The sequence below is a fragment of the Oncorhynchus masou genome, chromosome 29 (genome assembly GCF_036934945.1).
Source record: "Oncorhynchus masou masou isolate Uvic2021 chromosome 29, UVic_Omas_1.1, whole genome shotgun sequence".
NCBI lineage: Eukaryota > Metazoa > Chordata > Actinopteri > Salmoniformes > Salmonidae > Oncorhynchus > Oncorhynchus masou.
In genome coordinates, this window is record NC_088240.1 from 54,943,607 (window position 1) to 54,969,605 (window position 25,999).

General features: G+C 42.9%; 1 protein-coding gene across 1 annotated transcript in view; it reads left to right on the top strand.

The window, feature by feature from the left end:
• Positions 1 to 25,999, top strand: part of LOC135520026 (plectin-like) — a 96,295-nt gene that overhangs the window by 35,445 nt on the left and 34,851 nt on the right. The window contains 7 exon segments of the mRNA XM_064945333.1: positions 7,468 to 7,529; positions 14,487 to 14,576; positions 16,220 to 16,297; positions 16,499 to 16,591; positions 19,646 to 19,812; positions 24,466 to 24,581; positions 25,214 to 25,314. Coding sequence (XP_064801405.1) covers positions 7,468 to 7,529; positions 14,487 to 14,576; positions 16,220 to 16,297; positions 16,499 to 16,591; positions 19,646 to 19,812; positions 24,466 to 24,581; positions 25,214 to 25,314 — 707 coding nt within the window.

Sequence of the window (25,999 nt, forward strand, 5' to 3'; positions counted from 1 at the left end):
TTGGTAGCATTGCCTTTAAATTGTTTAACTTGGGTGAAACGTTTTAGGTAGCCTTCCTCAAGCTTCCCACATTTTGGCCCATTCCTCCTGACTGAGCTGGTGTAACTAAGTCAGGTTTGTAGGCCTCCTTGCTCGCACACACTTTTTCAGTTCTGCCCACAAATTTGCTCCGGGATTGAGGTCAGGGCTTTTGATGGCCACTCCAATACCTTGACTTTGTTGTCCTTAAGCCATTTTTGCCACAACTTTGGAAGTATCCTTGGGGTCATTGTCCATTTGGAGACCCATTTGCGACCACTCTTTAACCTCCAGACTGATGTCTTGAGATGTCTCCTTCCTGAGCAGTATGACGGCTTTGTGGTCCATTGGTGTTTATACTTGTTTGTGCAGATGCACATAATACCTTCAGGCATTTGGACATTTCTCCCAAAGATGAACCAGCCTTGTGGAGGTCTACAATTGTTTTTCTGAGGTCTTGGCTGATTTCTTTTGATTTTCCCATGATGTCAAGCAAAGATTCACTGAGTTTGAAGATAAGCCTTGAAATACATCCACAGGTACACCACCAATTGACTCAAATGATGTCAATTAGCCTATCAAAAGCTTCTAAAGCCTTGACATAATTTTCTGGAATTTTCCAAGCTGTTTAAAGGCACAGTCAACTTAGTGTATGTAAACTTCTGACCCACTGGAATTGTGATACAGTGAATTATAAGTGAAATAATCTGTCTGTAAACAACTGTTGGAAAAAATGACTTAAAAGTAGATGTCCTTAACCGACTTGCCAAAACTATAGTTTGTTGACAAGACATTTGCGGAGTGGTTGAAAAACGAGTTTTAATGACTCCAACCTAAGTGTATGTAAACTTCCGACTTCAACTGTATAAATGCAGAGTGCAACAATATGATGAAGTGTGAATATTTCTTGCACCCACACACAGGAAAACAGATCCAAGTAAATGACATTATTACGTGCTCCACCACCCATTTTATCGACATTATTAAATGTCCATGTGGCCTGTGCTATGTCGGTAAAACCTCTCGTTCTCTCAAACAGAGAATCAGTGAACATAAATGTTCAATCAGGAGAAATGACAGGGATTATCCAGTCACAGTACATTTTAATGACCTAAAACATGACATGTCTACCTTTTTAGATTTTGTGGCATAGAGAAAGTTAAGATATAAATAATACTCAAAGTAAAATGGAATGTTTTGGGATTTTCACCCTCCAGACATTATTTCCTAAAGGTCTTAATGATGAAATGCCTATGTATGTTATGTTGTAAATGTGAACATGAATTATGCCCCTATTTCAGATTACTCTGACGTTTTTCGTACGCTGTACCCAATGATTCATGAAAACTTGCTTGGTAGGTCGATGTCCTCATTGTGGTTTTACAGGCTTGTTTAATACCTTTTATGTACACACTTTATTCAAATATTTAAGAAATGCATATTGTTATATTTGGTGGCACTTATTTGTTTTTCCTTCGCCTCCAGCCCCATTCGATGCATCGAACGGATGTGGGTGGGGCTAGGTCTACCTTTGGGTGCAAATTTTTTTTTTACTCAGAAAACCTTTTACAAATGCCGTGAGGCCGATACGTAAAGCTTATTAAAGATCAGTGATACTATCAAGAGCAGTGTGCGGGTTCCTTCTTCTTTTTCTCCTCTGCTAAGCACATAGAAATCAATGACATCATATAGTAATCCTTCACTTCACATGCTACACTATCCAAACTCCCCTGTGAGAGGTGATCATATGAATCCTCAATGTTTTTATGTTTAGCCTCCGGCACTGTCGAGTGTGTGATTATGTGTGTGTTGTTATTACTGTTCTCTTCCCTTCTCTGTCTTGGACTGTACAGTATCATGGTATTTGCTTGCCCTCCTTAATTCCTGTTCTTGCCTAGACGTGTGGAAGTACACAAAGCTACTATTTAAGGTGTGCCTCTCCACAATTTGCTAATTTTGTGAACTTCGTGTTTAAATAAAACAAACACACACATCCTGACAAATCAACTGCTTCATGTTCAAACAAGATGCCTTAATAACCTTAATAACCTCACATTGGAAAGAAAATGTATTATAATTATTTTTACATCCTTCTTAACGTTATGTCAGACAGGGTGTGGAAATGAGATGCATACCTCCTACCCTCTTCATTTTTAGAGGGCTAGGATTTACCAGGGCCTGTTGGTCACACCCTGTGGCATTGGTTTGGGTGTCAGCGCCCTACAGTTCTTATAGGGGGTTAGACCTCAGTGAAGGGGACCTTAGTGAAGCCCCAAAATATACAGGACTAGGAACCCTGAAGGGTATTCTACGAAGCAGACTTAAGGAGCCAGGTATATATTGTCATAGAAGTCAAATAAAAATGTTTGAAAGATCTTGGAATGGTCTACTCTAACTGATTCAATAATCAAAAATGCATATTTTAGTTGAGCGTTTTTAATGAAGCCAGCTTACTTTGTTCATCAAAGTCAGCTGGCTAACTCCTCGATCCTACTTCATAGTATAACCCCTGTGTTCTTATCTGGGTCTGTCTTCAGTGTATTTTGTGTCTTCCCATGTTATTACGAGGGAAATAGACACCAAAACAAGCCTGTGCTGATGTCTTCACTGATATGGTGTCTTACCAGTTATCTGAATGGTCGTCTCTGGGTTAGAGGCTGATGAAGGACTCAGCATCATAACCGCTGGCTTAAGGATGCTAGCTGGTTGTCGTGGAGTTGTGCTGGAATGTTTCTGTAATGTCTCTACATGTGAGTGTAGAGTTTGAGGAAATCAGGCCTGTGAGCGTACATGAGTGGTCTTGCTGGTGTAGTTAAAGGGAAAACAAAAAACACGCACACACACACACACACACACACACACACACACACACACACACACACACACACACACACACACACACACACACACACACACACACACACACACACACACACACACACACACACACACACACACTGTTAGGTCTTCAGCAGAGCAGAAGGAATTCACTAATTGTCTAGTTGGAAAATGTACATGTCCTTAGACGAGGGCATAGCTGGTACTGTATAGTCTTGTTGAGGGTTGGGTCATGGCTGATCTCTCTGTGTGTGGGTGCCAAAGTAGCCCTTCCCTCAGCCTCCCCCTCTTCCTCATCACACTGAGTAACACCCACAGCTCTCTCAGGAATGCCATGAGTAGGCAATGATTCATATCGGTGTGTGTGTGTGAGTGTGTGAGTGTGTGTGTGTGTGTGTGTGTGTTAAAAAGTAATTAGACATCGATGGAGACATTGAACAGGGTTCTAAAATAATATATCAAACCGTAAAACAATGTTGCGTTATTTATTCCGGTGCCATTCTTCGTTATTGCTTATACAGCCATCGCAACGAAGTGGGATGATTCAGGCTGTGTACTGTGCACTCTTGTGTAAACGAAGGTCTGATGACGAGTAAAAGTGTATGCAGGTGGTGTGTTTTATGGCACAACGGGCCTGCTGGCCACCACACCTCGTCCGATCACTCACTCTGTCCCTGCCCACCCTTCCCGCTCACACCAGCCCACACCAATATGACGGGGCAGAGGAAGAGGTGTGGCCGAGCCTTACCCACCACAATGTCCTCCAAACACACAGGCAGGTATCATAGTGTGCAGATCAGCACAAGGACAGGCCCAGACACCGTACCCCAAAGGCATAACTTATTGCGAAAGGAGGAGAGGAAGAAAAAAACACAACTGGAAGGAGAGAAAATAAGAGCTCATACGGTGATAGAGCGAGAGGAACTAATCGTAGGACTGGATCTTAGCCACCCGACTGCACGAGTGAAAGGAGCACTGAGGGATTTTTAAGAGGAACAAGAGCAAGAGAGAGAAGCGTTATAAGCTACCGACGGAAACCGTGTGACGACAAAAAGCGGTCACAGAGCGCGTTAGAGGGCACGTTTGATTCATTCATTCGGAGTTGAGTGGCATCATGAGCGGTCAGCAACAGAGATACAGGAACTTCTCGACAGATAACACTGGTGGCAGGGATGGAAGGGACAGGGTGCCTTCAGACGAAAGCTACTACCAGGGGATGCTGAAGTCTACGGACGACAGGAAAGGTACCAGTACGACAGCGTTCACCTAGGAAGCTGTGTCATAGACGTTAATAACAGTACATGAAACGTTTGGTTCTATATGTACGAGGATGACAGTGGTCACTTAGACAGTGTGTCATAGACACCTAGACTTTCTGTGTCAAATAGGTTCATATGAACAGTTTGCCTCTGATACTGTGGTTCATGTTTGCGTAAGGGAGAGAGTTAAAATCCTGGGTGTTTTTTTTCCTGTGAAAGAAAAAGTTTCACTGCTGTAGTTACAGGTTTGGACCATTTTCATAACCCTGCACAGACAAGTCTATTCAGAGGTTCAAGTCGGTGCCTGATTGGCTAGTCTGTGAAATAATGAGCCCCTTCATGATGCTAAGATGCATACCAACTGTCAGTGTCAATTTAAATTGAAAGATGACTCTTCCTGGGGTCCAGCAAAATTAAGGCAATTCATACAATTTTTTAGAAACATTACAATACATTCACAGATTTCACAACACACCGTGCAGCCCTCAGGCCCCTTTAGTGCACTCTCAATTACAGTTTGAGTTTTCTCTAATCATCTTCTATGGGGATTCCCCTTCTCTTAAGTGTCAGGATACATTTAGATTTGAAAGGAAGTTGTTGTTGCTGTAATGTTTTCTGTTTCTCCAGTGGTCCACATTATGACCAGGAGTGGACACTCCCACTAATTTAACGCATCAGCCGCTCCCTCCCACCCTATTGGTCAGCGAACCCCATACACAAAATGTGGGGGAGAAATGGTGGGGATGACCTCTCAGCATGTCTATACATTGTTGATACAAGTCCTATAGAATGGACCAAACCCAGGACACTTCAACGGTTGAACAAAGAAAAAGGAGCACTCTGTTTCTGCATAGATCTGAAATATTTATTTACGGGACACCGCTTCCGTTTCGGTGTAAACCTCCTTCAAGATGAGTGGAGATGTTTTACGCCGAAATGGGAGCTTGTTTGTGTCCCGTAAATGTATATATTTTTTGTTTTCTTTATTGTCCTGGATAGTCACCCATTGAAATGTCCTGGAGTAAAGATAGTTTTTTTTTGAATTTCAAGCCCCTCAGTCGAGCACCTGACTCCCTTTTTTTGTTTAAGCTGGGCTGAAGCACGTTTGGGTATATACCTTTTTTCTTATTGTTTGACATTTTCTTCCTTGCTCATTCACTTCTGGTTATGTTATAGAACAGTAGAGTAATAGTCATATGCAAATTGGTTAATGGTCACTTATATATCAAGTGCTGAGAGTCACTCACTCGGGAGAACCTATTAGTTTACCACTTTTTTACGATGGGTTGAAACACTCCTTTGTCCTGCGGTGAATCAAGGAGATGGCTCAGGGTAAAGGAGGTAGGACCTTCGCCCCTTTTACCTTTGCGATCACTGTGTTTATCTTTGGCATTGTACAATGGAGTTTAAATAGTTTGTTTTAGCCTGAGTCATGACTGCGGCATGTGTATGCTGATTGCAAGCTGGACACTACTGCTGCGCTAACACAAGTATTTGGAATTTACATTAGTTGAATGACCGTAGGTCAAGGTGCAGGGTTTGTCCAGGATTATGGGACCTTTGGAAAACGTCCTAAATTTGATGAGCATTTATGCCAGCAATCGACCAATCAGGATTGCCCTTGTATTGTCGCTTTATCGATGAACGACAGAGAATGACAGAGGTCAAAGTTGCGTCAGTCTCCAGGCACACAGAAACACTGGGCGGTTTCCACGGCAACGTGTTTCCATGGCAACGTGTTTTCATAACACAATAGCAACATGGCACACCTTAAAATACTAAAACGTAGCCTGCAGGTTCAGTTTGCGGTCGCAGTGAATCAGCACTGCCTTCAACGTTGTACTTTGGTTGGGCATTGCACTATGCAGTAAACACTCTGCCATTTCCTGGTTGCTAAAACTCTAATAGTTCACCTAATTTCACTTGATGTGACAAAATAAGCTAGTTTTTAGTGTAGAGAATCATTGTACCATCTAAACTTTCTGTGAAATATATTTTCCATAACCATGAATATTGTTGTTTCAGCTGTTTGAAGCTGGTGTACGAAAGCAAAAATAAAAGACTCAAAAAGTTAAGAATGGGAAGCATAGAAATACAGTTTCTTAGACTTGCTCTCAAGTAGAATGATAGATCTATAACTCACATTTCTATGTTACTTGGTCAGGTCGGCCACTTTAAGGGAAAATTCCCCCCAAAATGCAACTTCAAATTAATAATCTCCAGCACCAACCCAACATCAACATATGTGAAAATGGCCATTTAAAAACAAAAAAAAATTGTGAGGAAGATAAGTGTTTCCAATGACATCATTGGTGTGCATCAAGTGATTTTAACCTAGTATGAGTAGTAGGCATTGCATATCTTTAATGTGACGTATGACTTTCAAAACAGACCAATTGGAATTGCTATTGGATTGGCCATCAGTACTATCTCACGTGATATAACTGATGGGCCCACTTGAAAAAGTGAGCCCAAATACTATATCTCAATGGGGCTTCTTTGTTTATTTTTTTTTGTATCCGTTATTTAACCAATCTTTCAGTGAAGTGGTCTGGCATGATGAATAACAGTTGGCGATATGCCTCTTGGTTGGGGAGGGTCAGTGTCTACAGTTGCTACGTCTGTGTCTGTGCTCTGCAGTATGTTTTCCAGTACCCCAGGGTAGTGGGGTGTGTCCAGGTATTTGACTGAGGGTGTGTCCATTCCACTCAGTATGGTGAGGCTGAAACCTTATCTATCTGCTAGATGTGGTTGTCTGCCCGTTAAGGCACCGTTGTCTCCACTCTCTGAGAGCTACCGTATCTTGGCAGGTTCAACATGCGCGACCGTGTCCGTTACAGTATGTAGCCTATAGAGACACTGAAGACCTGTACACAGTGTAATCCTTCCACTAAGCCTCAGGCCCTGCCTGTAGTCATACCATAGTGAAAAGCATTCGCAGACACAACTAGACGATAACGGTGTATATCTAGGCACCGACTGTGCTTTGATGAATTCTCGTGAGTCCGACATGTTTAGTCCAGACGCTCTGGTATCATGTCTCACCGGGCAAGACTAACCCCATCCAATGACTTCTCTTTGTCTCGGGGACGTTCAAAACCATGGTGGCATCTGGGATATTTGTACGTTTTTCAGCTCTTGTTGTTCATGTTAAATGTATTTTCAATCCTTTGATCTTCTCCGTATCCCGAATACCCTGCGACATGTTTTACATTTTGACCGAGTCTTCTCAACCCCCGTTAGAATACCTCAGCACCTCAATATGACTGTATGTACTCAGAGGGTGTATCAAATCTTTATTTTCATTTCTTTTTAATCATGTCTGACGTTTGCTCTTTGTTGTGTCTTGCAGATGAACGGGATCGAGTACAGAAAAAGACCTTCACAAAATGGGTGAACAAACACTTGATAAAGGTATGGTAACACACTGCCAGAGTGTTTTTTTTATGTGCTCAATAACTCAATACCTTACTCACTCTCCCTGTCTTACTTACGTTAATGCACTCATCACTGGTATCAATAGTTTCTACACAAAGACAATCACATGCACACACACTCACACACCGACTTATTTTTAACCAACATCAGTTTGATTTCAATAGATTTGTTTCAATTTTGTTTCTGAGCTTTATTTGAGTTCTCACAATGACTCGTACAACATTTTCAAAATCAGTATTCCTGTGTTATTATCCATAAAAAATAATAATGTATTTCTTAACTAGGCAAGTCAGTTAAGATCACATTCTTATTTACAATGATGGAACAGTTGGTTAACCTCCTTGTTCTGGGGAAGAATGACAGATTTTTACCTTGTCAGCTCGGGGATTTGATCTAGCAACCTTTCGGTTACTGGCCCAACGCTCTAACCACTAGGCTACCTGCCGCCCCTTCATCAAAAATCAGTCAAATGTCATAAAACGAATGAAAATGGCTGAAGTGGACACTTGCAGAACAACCGCAGCAGTTGTCAAAGTAGGATTTATGGTGAGTTGGATCACAACTGGTCCACAAGTGATGAGGCAAATGGCAGATATTTCCTTAGTGAATCATGCCTCATAATTGGTCAACCAACCACATGGAGGCTGAGCTGTGTGTTTTCTGACGGTTGCAATTTAGCCTCTCGGCAAAAAATGGATCTATTGCTTCAGAAGTCATTTTGCCCCTAATGACAGGAGTAGGCCAGAATCTTTGGTGTGAATCGTAGCAACACCGGCCAGATGCCTTATTGCTGTGTTTTAGATGTGTAGTTCCGTTTCTCAAATTTTACGAATCTTAACAAACACCAGGGCCCGCAATTTTAAAGAGTCTCAGAGTAGGAGAGCTGGTCTAGGATCAGTTTGACCTTTTACATTGTAATGAATTGCCATGGGGTGACCTGATCCCAGATCAGCACTTCTACTCTGGGACACTTTATGAACACAGGCCCAGATAGTCTTCCTCTGATACAGAAACTATGTTCTGACCTTTTATGTTTACAATAATTATTTTGGTGTAGGGGATATCTGTGTTGGTATGTTAGTAGATGAGATGTGAACGTCTGATTTAACCGTTACTGCATCAGTATGAGTGGAGCTGGGGTCCATTCTGGTCCAGCCATGCTGAACATGCAGGTGCTATTGAAGTCATGATCCCATGCTGGGTAGTATCCATGACAACACAATATTATGACAGCGAGTTTTGATTCCCCCACCAGACAGATATCCACAGATATCAAACCATCAAGTGGTTGTTTTTTTTAGCACCATCTCAACCTACTACATCAATACAGTCAGACAGACCAACCCCTTTGGAAGGGCTTCATTGAAAGTGACATGCATTGGTCATACACAGACGTGCAACACACACACACACACACACACACACACACACACACACACACACACACACACACACACACACACACACACACACACACACACACACACACACACACACACACACACACACACGCACACACACACACACACACACACACAGAGAAAGGATACTGGAAATCATGAGTGTTTGGTTTCTAGCTTGGTGTTTTGAGGGAACTCTTCAACTGAGTGAGTTTGTCAATTGTGCTGTTGTCACCCTTCTCGTTTCACCTACCTCACCACTGCCCCTTCCTTTCGGGCTGAAAACCATGCGGTGCCTACATACTCTGTTCCTGATATAACACACAAGCGAGCAGTCTTTTTCATTAAGTGTTTTATGTGAGTCCCAGACATCTGGATACGTTTTGCTCTTTGCCTCTGAAGCACCGCATTCTGTTCTGGGCCCAGGGCCCGGTGGCTGCTAGCTGGGCCAACAGTAGCACATGTGCTACACAGACTGACTGCTGGTTCTGGGTGGCTGACTGCCCGCCCTTAGCTCTTTGCTAGGCAAGGTCCTTAAGTGCTCCTTACAGGTACTATCAGAGGAATCAATCTGTGTCCCTTGTCATCCCACTGCCATTATGACAAATTGGTATGACAAGATTTGCACCTCGTTTAATGTTCGACGGACTGGGATGACTGTACATTTTTTCCTTAAAAATATTGACATGAAGTAGACAAATGTTTAATTAAGCGCTTTCTTAGAGAGAAGTGTCTTCTTAGAAACCGTTTCATACCATACACAGTATGTGCTATGCAATGCATTGTTACAGAACTAGCCGAGTCATTCAAATGAAATAGCAACCCGAGCCAGGCTTGAAAAACGTAATGGGGAAACATCATGCAGGAGATTTTTAAATATAGCATTTTGCGGTAGAACGAAAGTGTTAGTCTGCCCGTGTGATGGTAAGCCGACGTTGAACTAAATGTTTTTAATGCGTTTCCAATGGGCACGTCCCGGGGTGGGCCATGAGGGGTTGTAAAAGGGAGAAGGAATAACTTCCACTCGAGCATAAATCTTGTTGTGTGTCGACAAGGGTGGGAAGACCGAATGGAGGGTTTCTCAACCATTATTCTGCGGTGTTATGTAAAAGGAGAATCCACTGTAAGCTTACATCGTTCTGTCGATGTAATGCCCCAGTCACTTTTAATGAAGTGTACAGACCAGACACTTATCACTATTTGCTTATTCAATGACGTGTGATTTCTTTATAGGCGTTCAACATTTTATAATAACACACGTGACCCTGAGTTAACTGAAGGACACATCACCTAAAGGGTGTTTTGTAATGGGAAAGTGACGTGGCAGATGAGGTGTTGTCAGGTTCTGTGTTGACTGGCCTAATGGTTTTAACCTTGATGTCCTCACAATCTGCAATGCACAATTTGTACCATGACACCAGTTGATCGCGTTGACTCCATCTGAGCTTCTTCAACATGGGCTATTGTGTTTTGATGACAGACAGGGTTTAAACATATGCTGCAGGATTGCAGAGAGAGACTGTTGTAGCTACCATAGAGGAACCAATGAGAGTGAAGCATTTCACGCCAACTGCAATTATACTGTATTTATTATGGAGCCCCATTGCCAAGGCAGCAGCTACTCTTCCTGGGGTCATGCAAAATTATGGCAGTTATACAATTTTAAAAACATTACAGTATAATAATTACAGAATTCACAACACTCTGTGTGCCCTCAGGCCCATACACCCCTGCCACATATCTACAACGCAAAATCCATGTGTACGTGTGTGTATAGTGTGTATGTTATCATGTGTGTGTATGCATGTGCCTGCGCCTATGTTTGTGTTGCTTCACAGTCCCCGCTGTTCCTTATGGTGTATTTGTACCTGATCTTATAATCCTATTCTACTGCTTGCATCAGTTACCTGATGTGGAATAGAGTTCCATGTAGTCTTGTGGGGTATGTATGGGTGTCTGAGCTGTGTGCTAGTATTTTAAACAGATAGCTCGGTACCTTCAGCTTATCAACACCTCTTACAAAAACAAGTAATGAGGAAGTCAATCTCTCCTCTACTTTCAGCCGTGAGAGATTGACATGCATGTCATTAATGTTAGCTTTCTGTGTACTTTTAAGGGCCAGCCGTGTTGCCATGTTCTGAGCCATCCACAATTTTCTCAAGCCCCTCTTTGTGGCACCTGACCACACGAATGAACAGTAGTCCAGGTGCAACAAAACCAGGGTCTGCAGGACCTGCCTTGTTGATAGTGATGTTAAGATGGCAGAGCATCACTTTATTATACAGACTTCTACCCATCTTAACTACTGTTGTATCAATATGTTTTGACCATGACAGTTTATATTCCAGGGTTACTCCAAGCAGTTTCGTCTCCTCAACTTGCTCAATTTCCACATTGTTCATTACGAGATGTAGTTGAGGTTTAGGTTTTAGTGAATGACTTGTCCCAAATACAATGCTTTTAGTTTTGGTAACATTTAGTACCAACTTATTACTTGCTACCCATTCCGAAACTAACTGCAGCTCTTTGTTAAGCATTTCAGTCATTTCAGTCGCTGTAGTAGCTCACTCATGTGTAGTGTTGAGTCATCCGCATACAGAGACACACTGGCCTTACTCAAACCCAGTGGCATGTTGTTAGTAAATATTGAAAAAAGTAAGGGGCCTAAACAGCTACCCTGGAGAATTCCTGCTTCTACCTGGATTATGTTTGAGAGGCTTCCATTAAAGAACACCCTGTGTGTTCTGTTAGACAAGTAACGATTTATCCACATTATAGCAAGGGGTATAAAGCCATAACACACAAGTTTTTCCAGCAGCAGACTATGATCGATAATGTCAAAAGCTGCACTGAAGTCTAGCAAGACCGCCCATACAATCATTTTATCATCCATTTCTTTCAGCCACTTATCAGTCGTTTGTGTAAGTGCCGTGCTTGTTGAGTGTCCTTCCCTACATGCGTGCTGAACGTCTGTTGTCAATTTGTTTACTGTCAAATAGCATTGTATCTGGTCAAGCACAATTTTTTTCTAGAAGTTTACTACGGGTTGATAACAGACTGATTGGTCGACTATTTGAGCCAGTAAAGGGGGCTTTACAATTCTTTGGTAGCGGATTGACTTTAGCTTCCCTCCAGGCCATGAGTGCACACACTTTCTAGTAGGCTTAAATTGAAGATGTGGCAATATCGTCCCCTATTATACTCAGTAATTTTCCATCCAGATTGTCAGACCCCGGTGGCTTGTCAATGTTGATAGACAACAATAATTTTTCCAACAATAATTCTGGGACTGTAGAATGCCTTAGAATTTAAGTTGGATATTGACTGATTTTGAGGTAATTTGGCCTTTAGTCACAAACTGTCATATTGTAGCCCCAAGTAGTTGAACTGAATAGCAACACTTGAATCTTATGCGATCTTGTCCCATCAGTTCCAGACATACAACTTGTATAATGTTGTTGAAGTTGGAAACTCTTCGTTGAAGTTGGACAATCTTACGTGATTAATGTGTTAACAGTGGTCCCGAGTGGCCATCAACCCTCACTGCATTTCAAACCTCCATGGATGGAGTGTGTACGCCACAGGTGGGCAGGAGTGAGTTACTGTGTTCACACACAGGGTTATATAACTACTTATAACACACAGTATTACATAAGTACTTACCATTTACCAGATGCCAGTAATAAATCAAGGTAGTGAGTGTTACAACTTGCAGGGACGAGACTTGCATACATACCTGTGCGAGGCCAGTACATGTTTTTCACAAGATCAAACACACTGACACAGTAGAACAGCATTACATGCAATCTCCCAATATTAACCATGTGTTTAAGCACTAATATTAGGAACTATTTTGACCACACTCTTATTCTATTCATCTTTTTTTCATTTTCTTTCATCCTTTTTAATCATTTTATATCATCTCAGGCTCATTTCTTTTTTTTATTGATTTAAACCTTTATTTAACTAGGCAAGTCAGTTAATAACAAATTTGTGTTTACAATGACGGCCTACCAAAAGGCAAAATGACTCCTGCGAGGACGGGAGCTGGGATTAAAGATTTCATAAACATTTTATAAAAATATAGGACAAAACACACATCACGGCAAGAAAGACTACACAACACTACATAGAGCCCTAAGATGACGACATAGCATGGTAGCAACACAACATGGTAGCAGCAAAAAGGCGGGTACAAACATTATTGGGCACCGACAACAGCACAAAGGGCAAGAAGGTAGAGACAACAATACATCACGCAAAGCAGCCACAACTGCCAGTAAGAGTGTCCATGATTGAGTCTTTGTATGAAGAGATTGAGAGAAAACTGTCCAGTTTCAGTGTTTTGTTGCCCCTCGTTCGTCGCCAGCTGCAGCGAACTGGAAAAACGAGCGACCCGGGGATGTGTGTGCTTTGGGGACCTTTAACGGAACGTGACTCATGATCATATTCTCTTCCTCTTTCTGTCATTCTCCCTCTCTATTTCATTGTTCTCTCCATCTCATCCCTCGTCCGCGCTTTCTCCTCCGTCCAGCATGGGGCAGCAGAGGTAGGTGCCGGCAAGCCCCAGCAGGAGGGCACTGTATGTGGGACACATTCTGATGAGCATGTAGCGCACCTGAAAACTATCCCCTCCCCACACCTTTGCCATCACTGTGAAAGTATGAGGAATTACGCTGACGCTGTCACACAGAAATAGGCCTATGCCGTGTGGTCCGTGGGCCAAACCCTAACTTGAGATATGTGCGAGTAACTAGGGCTTGGTCACGTAAATCACGCTGTTATGCCAATGGGAGAATTGTCCAGGTTACGTGCACAGACCTCAAGTGTTAGGACTATGTGTTGCACAATGAAGTACATACTTTTGAGGCATGCAGTCCCTTCGCATTTTGGATGAAAACTACTTTTAAATCCTTCAGTTTCAGTCGTTCCCTACGCTCCGTAAGCTTTCACCCTCTTCTGCTAACGATGACTGTTTATCTTTCTTACTGGAATTGATTATAGCATGCGCCCATTCCCAAGACTCACTGGACTATCTGTTTTCATTTGCACATATCCGTTTGCCTACGTTCGTAATGTTTACTTAGTTGTTTTTGTCATTTTATTTTATTTTATGAAGACCCCCTGACTTCCATCCATCATCTCTCAGTAGACCTGGCAGCTGCCACAGGTGTCTTGGGTGTCCAACGCAGGCCGATTGGTTGCCTGCAGCCGTGCATTCCTGTCCTTTGTACAGATGTACTGGCGGAGAGCGAGAGCTGCAGGCTCCTAGCCTGAGCTGTGTAGACTGATTGAGAGGAGCTTGAACATTTTGTATAATTTTATACAGGAAAGATTGGTTATTCTTTCCAAGGTTTTACTGTAAGAGGATGATCCCCCATGTCTAGGTGCCCTGTCAACTCAGACTCATAACCAGATCGGGAATATTAAAATGTTATTACACAAATACAATGCATAGTTTGTAGGTATTTTGTCTTAGGTGTTGCACAAAGAAAAGACATTGCGATGACAACCTTCTCTTTCTGTTCCACAGTCACAGAGTCAGGTGACTGATTTGTATGAAGATCTGAGAGATGGACACAACCTGATCTCCCTCCTGGAGGTCCTCTCTGGGGAGACACTGGTAAGTACTGCTGACTTCTGATTGGCGAATGGACTGGCCTGTACCTCTGATCCTGACCTCTGATTTGCAAATGGACTGACCTCTGCATCTGTAACGGACCTCGATCCAAACCCCCCACGCTGAACCAAGGCCTGACCCTAAGTACCAAAAGTCTAGCCCTTATTTATACCTCCCTCTCATTCCAGTCGCTGGAAATATGAACTATTTGTAGTTGTTTAGATTTTTTTAAACAAGTCAGTAAGTCAACACTGGACGCTTGCACATTATGATGATGCGTTCTAGGTTACTGCAGATCTCTCGAGAAGCCTTGCACTCTGTCTCTGCTACAGTAGCTCATCGCTCTGCTGGTCTCTGCTCATCTACCAGACGCCTCCATGGTCCTAACACAATAACCCCACTTTGGCTTCTCTTTTTGTACTGTGTGCTCCTGTCTGACCTTTCTCTGGTTCTCCTTTTCTCTCCCCCCTCCTCATGTCCCCCTCTTTACCCCCCCTACACTTTCCCCCCTTTCCTGTATGCTGACCTTTGGCCGATGCCTCCTCTCTTTGCACTGCTCTTTGCTGGGGCTAGGCAAGGGAGAGAGACGTGGTCAGGAACTTGCGGTTGGTGAGTGGGGTTTTCTATAACTCGGCCGCCATTTTCTTCTTCTACTTCATGTGGCTTGAGTCATCCGTTACCCAGTGGCTCAGCTGTGCATGATGTCACTTCCTGTGCTTATGATTCCATTAATTATTTTTCCTTTCGCCGTCAATTATTTATCATTGACAAGCTTGCAAAGACTGAGGTGCATTAACCATTTCGCTGCTGGCTATAAACAAAAAACCCTCGTATATTGATAGGTGCCATGGCTGAATGAAGGAAGGACATGATTGTCTAACTACTTCATTGACTCAAGTCATTGACCCTATAACACTACTTAAGCATTGGAAATTATCCATTTGAAAATAACTTTATTGTTTCTGTTTCTCTCAATTACTAATGCTTATTGCATAGCACAGATACAGTTTTCTTTGGAAGTGGAAGTCTTCGATTCATTGTTCTCCCGTCAGAACACATGACCGAAGTGGTGACACAATTCAAAACCATCCAAAGATTCCTGTACCTAATAGCTAATCATGGTATTGGCTCAGCCTCTTTCACTCCAAATGTATATCCTATTTACCTCTGTGTTTGTCTTTCGAAGGTGAAGAACAGGTAGGTACACTAATGAATGATGTCATTAATGTGGTTTTACAACGAGGGAAGTTGTACTTGGAGATCTATGAGATGCATCAGTTATTTGTCGTATTCTTTGTCATTCATCTTTTTCTTTTGGAGGAAAACCATGTGTACTCTTGTCATTGAGTCTACAATTTTAGTTCCCAATTTCCCTTTTCCCATTTTGTTGGATATTGTTGTAGCTGCATCACATTTTTCTCTTCCGACGTAGTCTCACTCGCATTTCTCGAAAGCCTCTTCGAAGGTAGCATTAACTCCTGTCCAGTCTGTTTCTAACCCCTCTCTTTCTCTCTCTCTCTCTCTCTCTCTCTCTCTCTCTCTCTCTCTCTCGCTCCTCTCTCTCGTTCTCTCTCTCTCTCTCTCTCTCTCTCTCACTCCTCCTCTCTCTCACTCTCTCTCTCGCTCCTCTCTCTCTCTCTCTCCAGCCTAGAGAGAAAGGCCGCATGAGATTCCACAAGCTGCAGAATGTACAGATTGCACTGGACTTCCTCAAACACCGACAGGTAAGAGAAACAGCAATGGAAATGTAATTATGGAGATGATGTAACAAATGAGTTACCCTCTTGCACTGTATTAAGATGACTTACTGCAAGTGACATGACTGAGGACTTACTCAATGCATTGGAACAGGGTAATAATGTATCTACTATGATGTGAACTACTATAATTGTTAAGTCTCGCTCTTCTCTGTCGTCCAATCACAGGTCAAGCTGGTGAACATCAGAAACGATGACATCGCGGATGGCAACCCCAAGCTGACCCTTGGGCTGATATGGACCATCATCCTTCACTTCCAGGTGTCCTACTCTGTCAGTGTTGTGTTCCATTACCATATAGCTCCTCATCCTCCTATCTCCTTGGCTCTGATCCAAGCCAATCAGTAACAATCACAAATTGAACTCAATCCAATCACCTGTAATCCATTATCTCAATCATTCGAGATATTACCACATCGTTTTCATAAGATCACATTGCTATCAAATCTGTTCAAATTATTCTCAAATATATTTCAATCGTAGTATTATTACAGTTGAATAATTATAATTATTATAACAGATTAAACTCCAGCCTCTTCATGGTAGGCTAATGTACTATAGGTCATGCTAACCCTTCCTGATAATTAATGATCATGCTTTAATTTAGTTATTTTGAAACATGGAAAGAATAAGGAAGTGATCTTATGATGTAGCTTTCCCTGCCACTTAAATAGCCTTAACATACTGATGAAGTGTTACAATACAATAGCATCAGTGTGTGTGTGTGAATCACTCTCCCCATGCTTCTCAAGAGAAAGGAGTGGCATAACTTTGACCCACTGGACAAAAACTGGTTGTCCACATATTTTCAACCCCCAAAAATCTGTTATGACATTGAATCAACGTGGAAAACTTAATTGGATTTGCAGAAAGTCATCAACGTAAGGGAATTTAGTCTTTTTTTCAGAGGTGGAAAAAGTACCCAATTGTCATACTTGAGTAAAAGTATAGATACCTTAATAGAAAGTTACTCAAGTAAAAGTGGAAGTCATCCGTTAAAATACAACTTTAGTAAAAGTCTAAAAGTATTTAGTTTTAAATATACTTAAGTATCAATAGTAAATGTAATTGCTAAAATATACTAGTATCAAAAGTAGAAGTCATATAAAATTCCTTATATTAAGCAAAGCAGACGGCATGATTTTCTTGTTTTTAAAATGTATGGACAGCCAGGGGCACACTCCCACACTCAGACATTATTTACAAAAGATGCATTTGTGTTTAGTGAGTCTGCCAGATCAGAGGCAGAAGGGATGACCAGGTGTGTTCTTGATATGTGCTTGAATTGGACCATTTTCCTGTCCTGCTAAGTATTCAAAATGTAACTAGAACCTTTTGTTGTCAGGGAAAATGTATAAAGTAAAAAGTACAATATTTTTTGATAGGAATGTAGTGAAGTAAAATTTGTTAAAAATATAAATAGTAAAGTACAGATACCCCCAAAAATGACAAGTATTTTTTACTTAAGTACTTTAAGCCACTGCTTTTTTTCACACAACTTTTATCCAAAATCGAATGACGTGGTGACATTTTTTGTTGATTTCACATTGAGTTCACGTTAGTTGACAACAATTGTAAATCAACACTAGACATTGAACTGACCTCTGTGCCCAGTCTTACTGGACAATTTCAATAATCATTTCAAATACTTTAGCTAGACTTGATCGAATTTGCCTGGCTTAAAGGAACCAATACAATAGTCAAACCCTGCCCATCCGGCACCCCGGGTGGGCTTAAGTAAACATGAAATGTATTTGAAAGATGTCAAATAGTATTTGAACCCAGGTCTGTGAGGGACCCATGTTCCGATGAAATAAAAGAACATTGTGTCCTGCAAACTACTCCCCACAGTAGCATTTTTTTTTTACCTTTATTTAACCAGGCAAGTCAGTTAAGAACAAATTCTTATTTTCAATGACAGCCTAGGAACAGTGGGTTAAATGCCTGTTCAGGGCAGAAAGACAGATTCGTATCTTGTCAGCTCGGGGGTTTGAACTTGCAACCTTCTGGTTACTAGTCCAACGCTCTAACCACTAGGCTACCCTGTCACCTCATTGACTATTGGTTCCATTAAGCCAGGCTAAAGTATTTGAAATGATTTCAAATAGTATTTGAAACCATGTCTGATACCTCCCTTACTTGCCATGTTATGCTGTAAAACCTTTGTGAAATAACACACGGGCTTTCTATAACACAACATTATTTGATTAAAGAATGCGTGGCACTGCCAGTTAAGATGGAGCAGTAAGTAATCCCAAGTGGCAGCCATGGTTGAGCAGGGCACAGGAAGAGATGTTGGTTCTGCAGTCAGACTGGTGTAATACCCACTGGGCACAGACATCAGTTCAACTTCTAGTTTTGATTTACATTTTCATTGGTTTACTGCACTCCGTGTACTGCGTTGGCTAGAGAGGCGTATCTCTCATTTCCCAGAAGGAGGGGGGCAAACAGCAGGGCCGAAGCCTGGTGAGTCATCATAGGCATTCTACTCTTCTTTAGAGGGGAGAGGTTTAGGGTGGGGCCATCGAGGGGTGGATTGGATCCCGAGGAGAACACACAGACACACACACACTTACAGTATACCCACACACAGCGACTACAGAAAGAGACCAGTAGGCAGAGATTTTGGTAATGGAGCGGCCTTTTTGGCAAGAACAGAGAGTACCCTCTGAGCCTCTGGCGACTGTGACTCATTTCATTTCCCTTCCGGCCAAAATAAAAAAAACAATAAAAAACCAGTCCTGCCACATTAGCCAATGGACCAGATAGTGCTTAAGTTGTGTCTGGAAACCCGAAGCAGGAGCAGCCTCCACTGGACATCCCTCCCACCTACCCAATGACCTAGGAATTGAGATCTAGTTGGCGGTTCCCTTTGATGTCACATATGTACTATTGATGACAGGAGTTGCCTCCCTTGGCTGAAAAACACAGTTTTTTCTTGTTTTCCACCACAGATCATTGAGGGGGACAAACCTGATTCAGATTGAGCCAGAATATCATATGATTGAATCAAACCCCATCCTTACAATGCATCATCGATTTTTCTCAAATAGATTATATCTTTATTGTTTCCAACTATCTCCCTCTGCCACCATGACAAGCAGGGTTTGGGGTCAATTCCATATCAATTCAGTCGATCCAGGAAGTGAACTGAAACTCCGTTTTCTATTACAAATCTCATCACTGAGAAGGCATTTTCATCCAATTTGAGTTAACTTCCTGCATTGACCAAAATGTAAATGGAATTGACCCCAACCCTGGTGGCGTGTGGCCTCCTCCCCTGTCTAACCCCCGGTATCTGTCCTCCCCTGTTAGATCTCGGACATCCAGGTGAATGGCCAATCAGACGACATGTCGGCCAAGGAGAAGCTGCTGATGTGGTCCCAGCGCATGGTGGATGGCTACCAGGGCATCCGCTGTGACAACTTCACCACCAGCTGGAGGGACGGCAAGCTCTTCAGCGCCGTCATCCACAAACACCAGTACGTGGTCCTCTGTAGCTCAGTTGGTAGAAACATGCTGCTTGTAATGCCAGGATACTGGGTTCGATTCCTGGGACCACCTGTAAGGAAAATGTATGATTGGAGAAAGGGTCTGCTCAATGGCATATATATTTTATTATTTTTAATATATTACTTTGGCGGTCGACACCTCAAGCCACAATACGTAGTGTAACATTTACAGTATTTCATCTCTGTACCCAGAACCAAACAAGAGACTATATACTGCACCTAATGTTCAGATACTGGATTTTAGCCTCAGAATGTTACATGCAAGCCCGCTGTCGCCCCAAAATGTAGCCTCACCTCCAGCCATTTCAGGTTTATTCTTAAAAGGTGAGATTAACCCCAAAAAATAGTACCCCAAATGTACCCACTCATGCTCTTACCCACAGTAAGTGGCACTGATAGGTGTTAATATGTCTTGTCCTAGCGTCTCCGGTAGTGCTAAGCTGTATGCAATGGGGTTGTCGTGACACATCACCGCACATTCGTTTTATTCGATGTGAAGCAGATGGAGCAGGAATGGAACATATTGTCAAATGTCAAATTGTAGTGTGTGCCATGCTGGTTCTGACTAGTCCTTCAAATTATTATTATTATTATTATTTTATCACAAGGTCATACATTAGGTCATATATAGGTACAATCATTGGTAGGTATGCTTGGTAGAAGAGCTGCTTCAAATGTACAATATATATAGCTAGCTGCTTGACCATTCGTATCTAAATTACCAAGTAATTCATTGTAGTATTTTTCTCTTTTACCCCATGTGTCCAAATCCCTCCCCATCCACCCCAGGCAATATTTATTTAATTGATGTATTTCCTTTGCATCCTCGTGTTGATGCTCACATCATATATAATATACACCATATATACAAAGTATGCGGACGCCTCGTCAAATTAGTGGATTCGGCTATTTCAACCATACCCGTTGCTGACAGGTGTGTAAAATCACTCGCACACCCATGCAATCTCCATAGACAAACATTGGCAGTAGAATGGCCTTACTGAAGAGTTCAGTGACTTTCAACCTGGTACTGTCATAGGATGCCACCTTTCCAACAGGTCAGTTCGTCAAATTTCTGCCCTGCTAGAGTTGCCCCGGGTCAATTTTAAGTGCTTTTATTGTGAAGTAGAAACGTCTCGGAGCAACAACGGCTCAGCCGTAAAGTGGTAGGCCACACAAGCTCACAGAACAGGACCGCGGGGGGTGCTAAAGCGTGTAGCATGTAAAAATTGCCTGTCCTCAGTTTCAGCACTATCTACAAAGTTCCAAACTGCCTCTGGAAGCAACGTCAGCACAAGAACTGTTTGTCGGGACCATCATGAAATGGGTTTCCATGGACAAGCAGCCGCACACAAGCCTAAGATCACCATGTACGATGCCAAGCATCGACTGGAGTGGTGTAAAGCTTTACACAGCTAAAGTGGTGTAAAGCTCGCCGCCATTGAACTCTGGAGCAGTGGAAACACGTTCTTTGGAGTGATGAATCACGCTTCGCCATCTGTCAGTCCGGGGGACGAATCTGGGTTTGGCGGATACCAGGAGAACGCTACCTGCCCCAATGCATAGTGCCAACTGTAAAGTTTGGTGGAGGGGGAATAATGGTCTGGGGCTGTTTTTCATGGTTCGGCTAGGCCCCTTAGTTCCAGTGAAGGGAAATCTTAAGGCTTCAGCTTCCAACTTTGTGGCAACAATTTGGGGAAGGCCCTTTCCTGTTTCAGCATGACAATTCCCGGTGCACAAAGCGAGGTCCATACAGAAATGGTTCGTCGAGATCGGTAATGGAAGAACTTGACTGGCCTACACAGAGCCAATTGAACACCTTTGGGATGAATTGGAACGCCGACTGTGAGCCAGGCCTAATTGCCCAACATCAGTGCCCGACCTCACTAATGCTCTTGTGGCTGGATGGAAGCAAGTCCCTGCACCAATGTTCCAAAATCTAGTGGAAAGCCTTCCCAGAAGAGTGGAGGCTGTTATAGCAGCAAAGGGGGGACCAACTCCATATTAATGTCCATGATTTTGGAATGAGCTGTCCAACGAGCAGGTGTCCACATCATTTTAGTCATGTAGTGTATATGAGTACAAATGTAGAATATCAGGTACATAATCAATCAGACACGGCTTTCAGTTTTGACAAGCGAGAGAGACGTTTTCCATGTCTTATAAAAGAAGGTTGTGTATCCACTTCGTGTTTTATTTCTCAGTTCTGACTTGTCCTGAGGTAAATTACGTTTTTACATCTAACTCTGTAGTTGTTCAATCTCCTCTCCTGGCCGTGCTTGATCATACAGGTTTCAGGCAGCTCTAATAAGACATTTATTTGAACCTGTCATTGCCCTGGGCTTGGAATACCACAGGTGGGTGTTGTCTCAGATGGATACAGGTACTGGCACTGATTTGAGCACTTACTGTACATGCTGTTATTATTACGTTATTAGACTCACTAATGCCCATTCAGATGGAGAGGGTGCTGTCTGAGGCACCTGGTTGGTATAGAATTGGGAAAGATGGGGTTTATTTACTTGTCCTTTCATAAGAATCTATTTTTCTTGGGAGCCTTGGACTAGAGGAGTGACCAGTTGAGTTCTCATTGAATCACTCCTTCTGTTAATACTAATACTGCTGAAGCATACAGTTACGTATATAGACATGAATATGAGAGCGGACGAGTGTAGACATGTCTGTGGTCTCTCAAAGTGGGAGGCGGAGTCCTAAAAAGCCACAGAGACGGGCTCATTATCTGTAAATAATAGAGGTCTTCCAGCACCTAACATGTAATGAAAGCAGCACCCTGCACATCCCCAGGGAGTCTGAATGAAACATGAGAGCGACTGAAAAAGAGGACCATGTGGTGAGGGGAAACTTGGGTGAATACCCAGCCAGGCGTGGCACAAAAGGAAGGAAGAAAGAGAGGCCCACGGGGCAGGTTCAATCAAAGCTGTGCGTGTACCTGCAAAGTTCAGCTACACCCTGCTCCCTCTAACAGAGAGCGAGAGAGAGAACACTTTTTTTTTTTTTTACGGTTTTGAGTGTCACCTAAGGCAGTCTATTTAGTAGCTTATTTTCATAAAGACAGAGGTGTGTCACTGTAACACTCTTACTCAAACGACGAACACTGCAGAGTTACTTTTTTTGCACAGCCTGCAGTCTGCACTATCCGTCAATTTGCGGCCCTTTTTTTTAACAGCTTATTTGGAGGTTTGAATGTTGTTGTCACCCTGGGAACTAAGGACCTAACTGGTGAAAGTTACAGTTGATATCGGGGGAGCTGTTTTGGGTAGACCGGGCTGAGGTTGGGAGGTCAGGTCAGAGGGGATGACAGCAGTTAGCCTCCTAGTGGTACAGAGATGTTTCTTCTCTCACGGAGAGGGTTGAGCACTCTTTGTCACCTCGACGTGAAGATTGTGAAGACGTCCTATTGAAGACGTAAATGCTCGGGTGGGATTTACCTGCACATTCTGCAGACATGGACCCGACTGTTTCCCGAACAAACACCAAACCATCACCTTGTTAAAATGGTTGGAGCAGCACGCCTTTTGGAATTGGAATTTCACTGTTAAGTGCAACGTTTTCACTTGCCACTGGATGAGTACGAAACATCCAGCCAGCTAGCTCTCTGTTTTGGGGAGACTACAGCTCCCAGAAGGCACCATGATGTCGAGTCTGAAGAGGAAGCTGTCCACAAAGTCCAGGAAGAGGACTGGCCGCTCGTCCAGCAGGGTCACAGGCTTGGTCAGCTCATTGGAAAACCGTGTGGTCATGCAGTGTGACAATATCCCCTCAGAAGGCTCCTCTTGGGACTCCAGCTGCGACTCCCACTCAGGGGACCAGGAACTGGGCCAGGGGACAGGGCTGGGACATGACTGCAGCCCCCACAGCCTCCAGGGAGGGGAGGGGAGGCTAGTCAGCCCCAGTAGGGTAGAAGGGAGGCCCCACAGGCCAGGGAAGCAGCTCTCTTTTAGGGAGGTGCAGTGCCTGGAATCGGACCCAAGCCCTGGGGACTACTACACTGTTCGCTCCACCCTTCACGTCAAATCGCTGTACGGGTCTGCTCTAAGCTTTTCTCTTATTTGTCTTGGGCTTTACTTTTAGAGTATATTAGAATAATGTGAACGTATTGTAAAGAGAGAATGAGTACACTATTAAAAAATAGAATAAGTTCTAAACAGTGCCTTTTTGTTCTTAATGGATGCAATGAAAAATTAAATCGAGAGGGCACTTTCAGATTTTGTAATGTTTACATTGGTCAAGAATTGAATTTGAGTAACAGCATGCTTTGAATGTTTCCCTATTGTTATTTTCTGTTCACTTCCACTCATCTGCACCACGGAGAGGATGGTAATGGGGAGCGAGTCTAGGTGCTTATCTAATTTGAAACATGGCTGCCCTTGTTGTCTGCTGCAGCCCCATGTAACATTCCGTTCATATATAGATGCCAAGCACCCCAGGGAAGGCAGGTGTTCACTTACAGATTTCTGACATATAGACGTGGCATTTTTATTTAGGACAAGCGATATGTAGGTAGGAATTATCCGTGTCTGCCCGGCCAGTCCTTATACCCTCATCTGTCTACACTGCCTTTACACCAATCGTGACTGATGTCCCATGGTTCTGTCTCCTCAGGCCTAGACTCATTGACATGAGTAAGGTGTACCGCCAGACCAACGTGCAGAACCTTGAGTACGCCTTCAACGTGGCCGAGACGGACCTGGGCGTGACACGCCTGTTGGATCCAGAGGGTAAGACTGCATGGAGATCCCCCAGTGCATGCACATGTGATGATGGCTGACCTCAATACCAGGGGTGGAATCATAAGTGCACACTGTAGCAAAGAGTTGCAAAATGTTTCGCAAGCGGAAAACGTTTTTTCCAACGAAAACAATAGCTTCTATTCGGCAAATTCCCTCCCCATTTTGTTGTTTGCTTCTGGTTTGTTCCTAGTGAATCCACCCCAGGTTCTCCAACCACGTCCCACGTAACTTTGTACTTTTGCTATTTAATGGAAGGAGAGTCAGGGGTGAGAGACTCCGGATGGAACCCCCCGCCCCGCTACCCCACCCATACCCTTCAGTGCCGATGTACTGAATGAGCCGTGTCCAATCAAATATTTTGATAGCTTACTCCCTTCTCCAAATCCACCATCAACATGATCTAGGTGTATAACTAATGTTTACACACATCTTCACATACCAACCAATGATTGGGTGCACTTCACTTTCTGTTATACAATGAAAGGTCCTCATCCTAAAAAATGTACAAGGTAACTAATAACACCTCAAAGTACTTAATCCCGTTTTTGGTATTTGCGGCATCTCCATTCCTCTTTCGCTGTGAAAAAACCCATCTATAAACACACATATTATTTTCCCAGATGTTGACGTGCCACACCCTGATGAGAAGTCCATCATCACCTACGTGTCGTCCCTGTATGACGCCATGCCCCGGGATGTCCAGGATGGAATCCAGGCTAACGTGAGTGCACTTCTGACCGCCACTGATCTCTGATCACTTCATAATTATTTTTACAAGATTGTCCCTAAACCTGATATACTCACAAACTGGACACCTCATGTCCCGAGACTCAAATTGATCCATTTAAAACAAGGACACGCTATAAAGCCACTATTATTGCATTCAAACACCTACTTTCAAGGAGAGTTCATTCAGGGAAACTCCTGGATTATGGCTTGTGACAGTCAGAACATGTAATTGCTTTTGTTTACGACACTGACAACAAGAGCCGCTTCAGTTTGGAACTACAGTAGAAGTCCTGCCATCCTAAATGGAGCTGCAGGAAATTAGCAACCTTCTGTGTTTACCTCGAAGGACTTTCTACCCATTAAACACCCCTCTCACACCACACAGCATGATCACAGCACACAGAAGAGAGCTGTTGGAAAAGCAGAATGGTGTACTGTATTGTATTGCCAAAGCAGATTTTAGAGTGCCATTTGTACTCCAATGCTAACTAAAGATGTACTGAGTAAAGGTAAAGCAGGGGACTTTTGTAAAGGAGGGAACTTTTGTTTACGTACACACACACTACACTACATTATCATTCTCGCTCTCTCTCTCTTTCAATTTAACCTGCTTTTATTGGCATGATGGAACAATGTACTGTACATATTGCCAAAGCATAATAATAATCAATATTGTC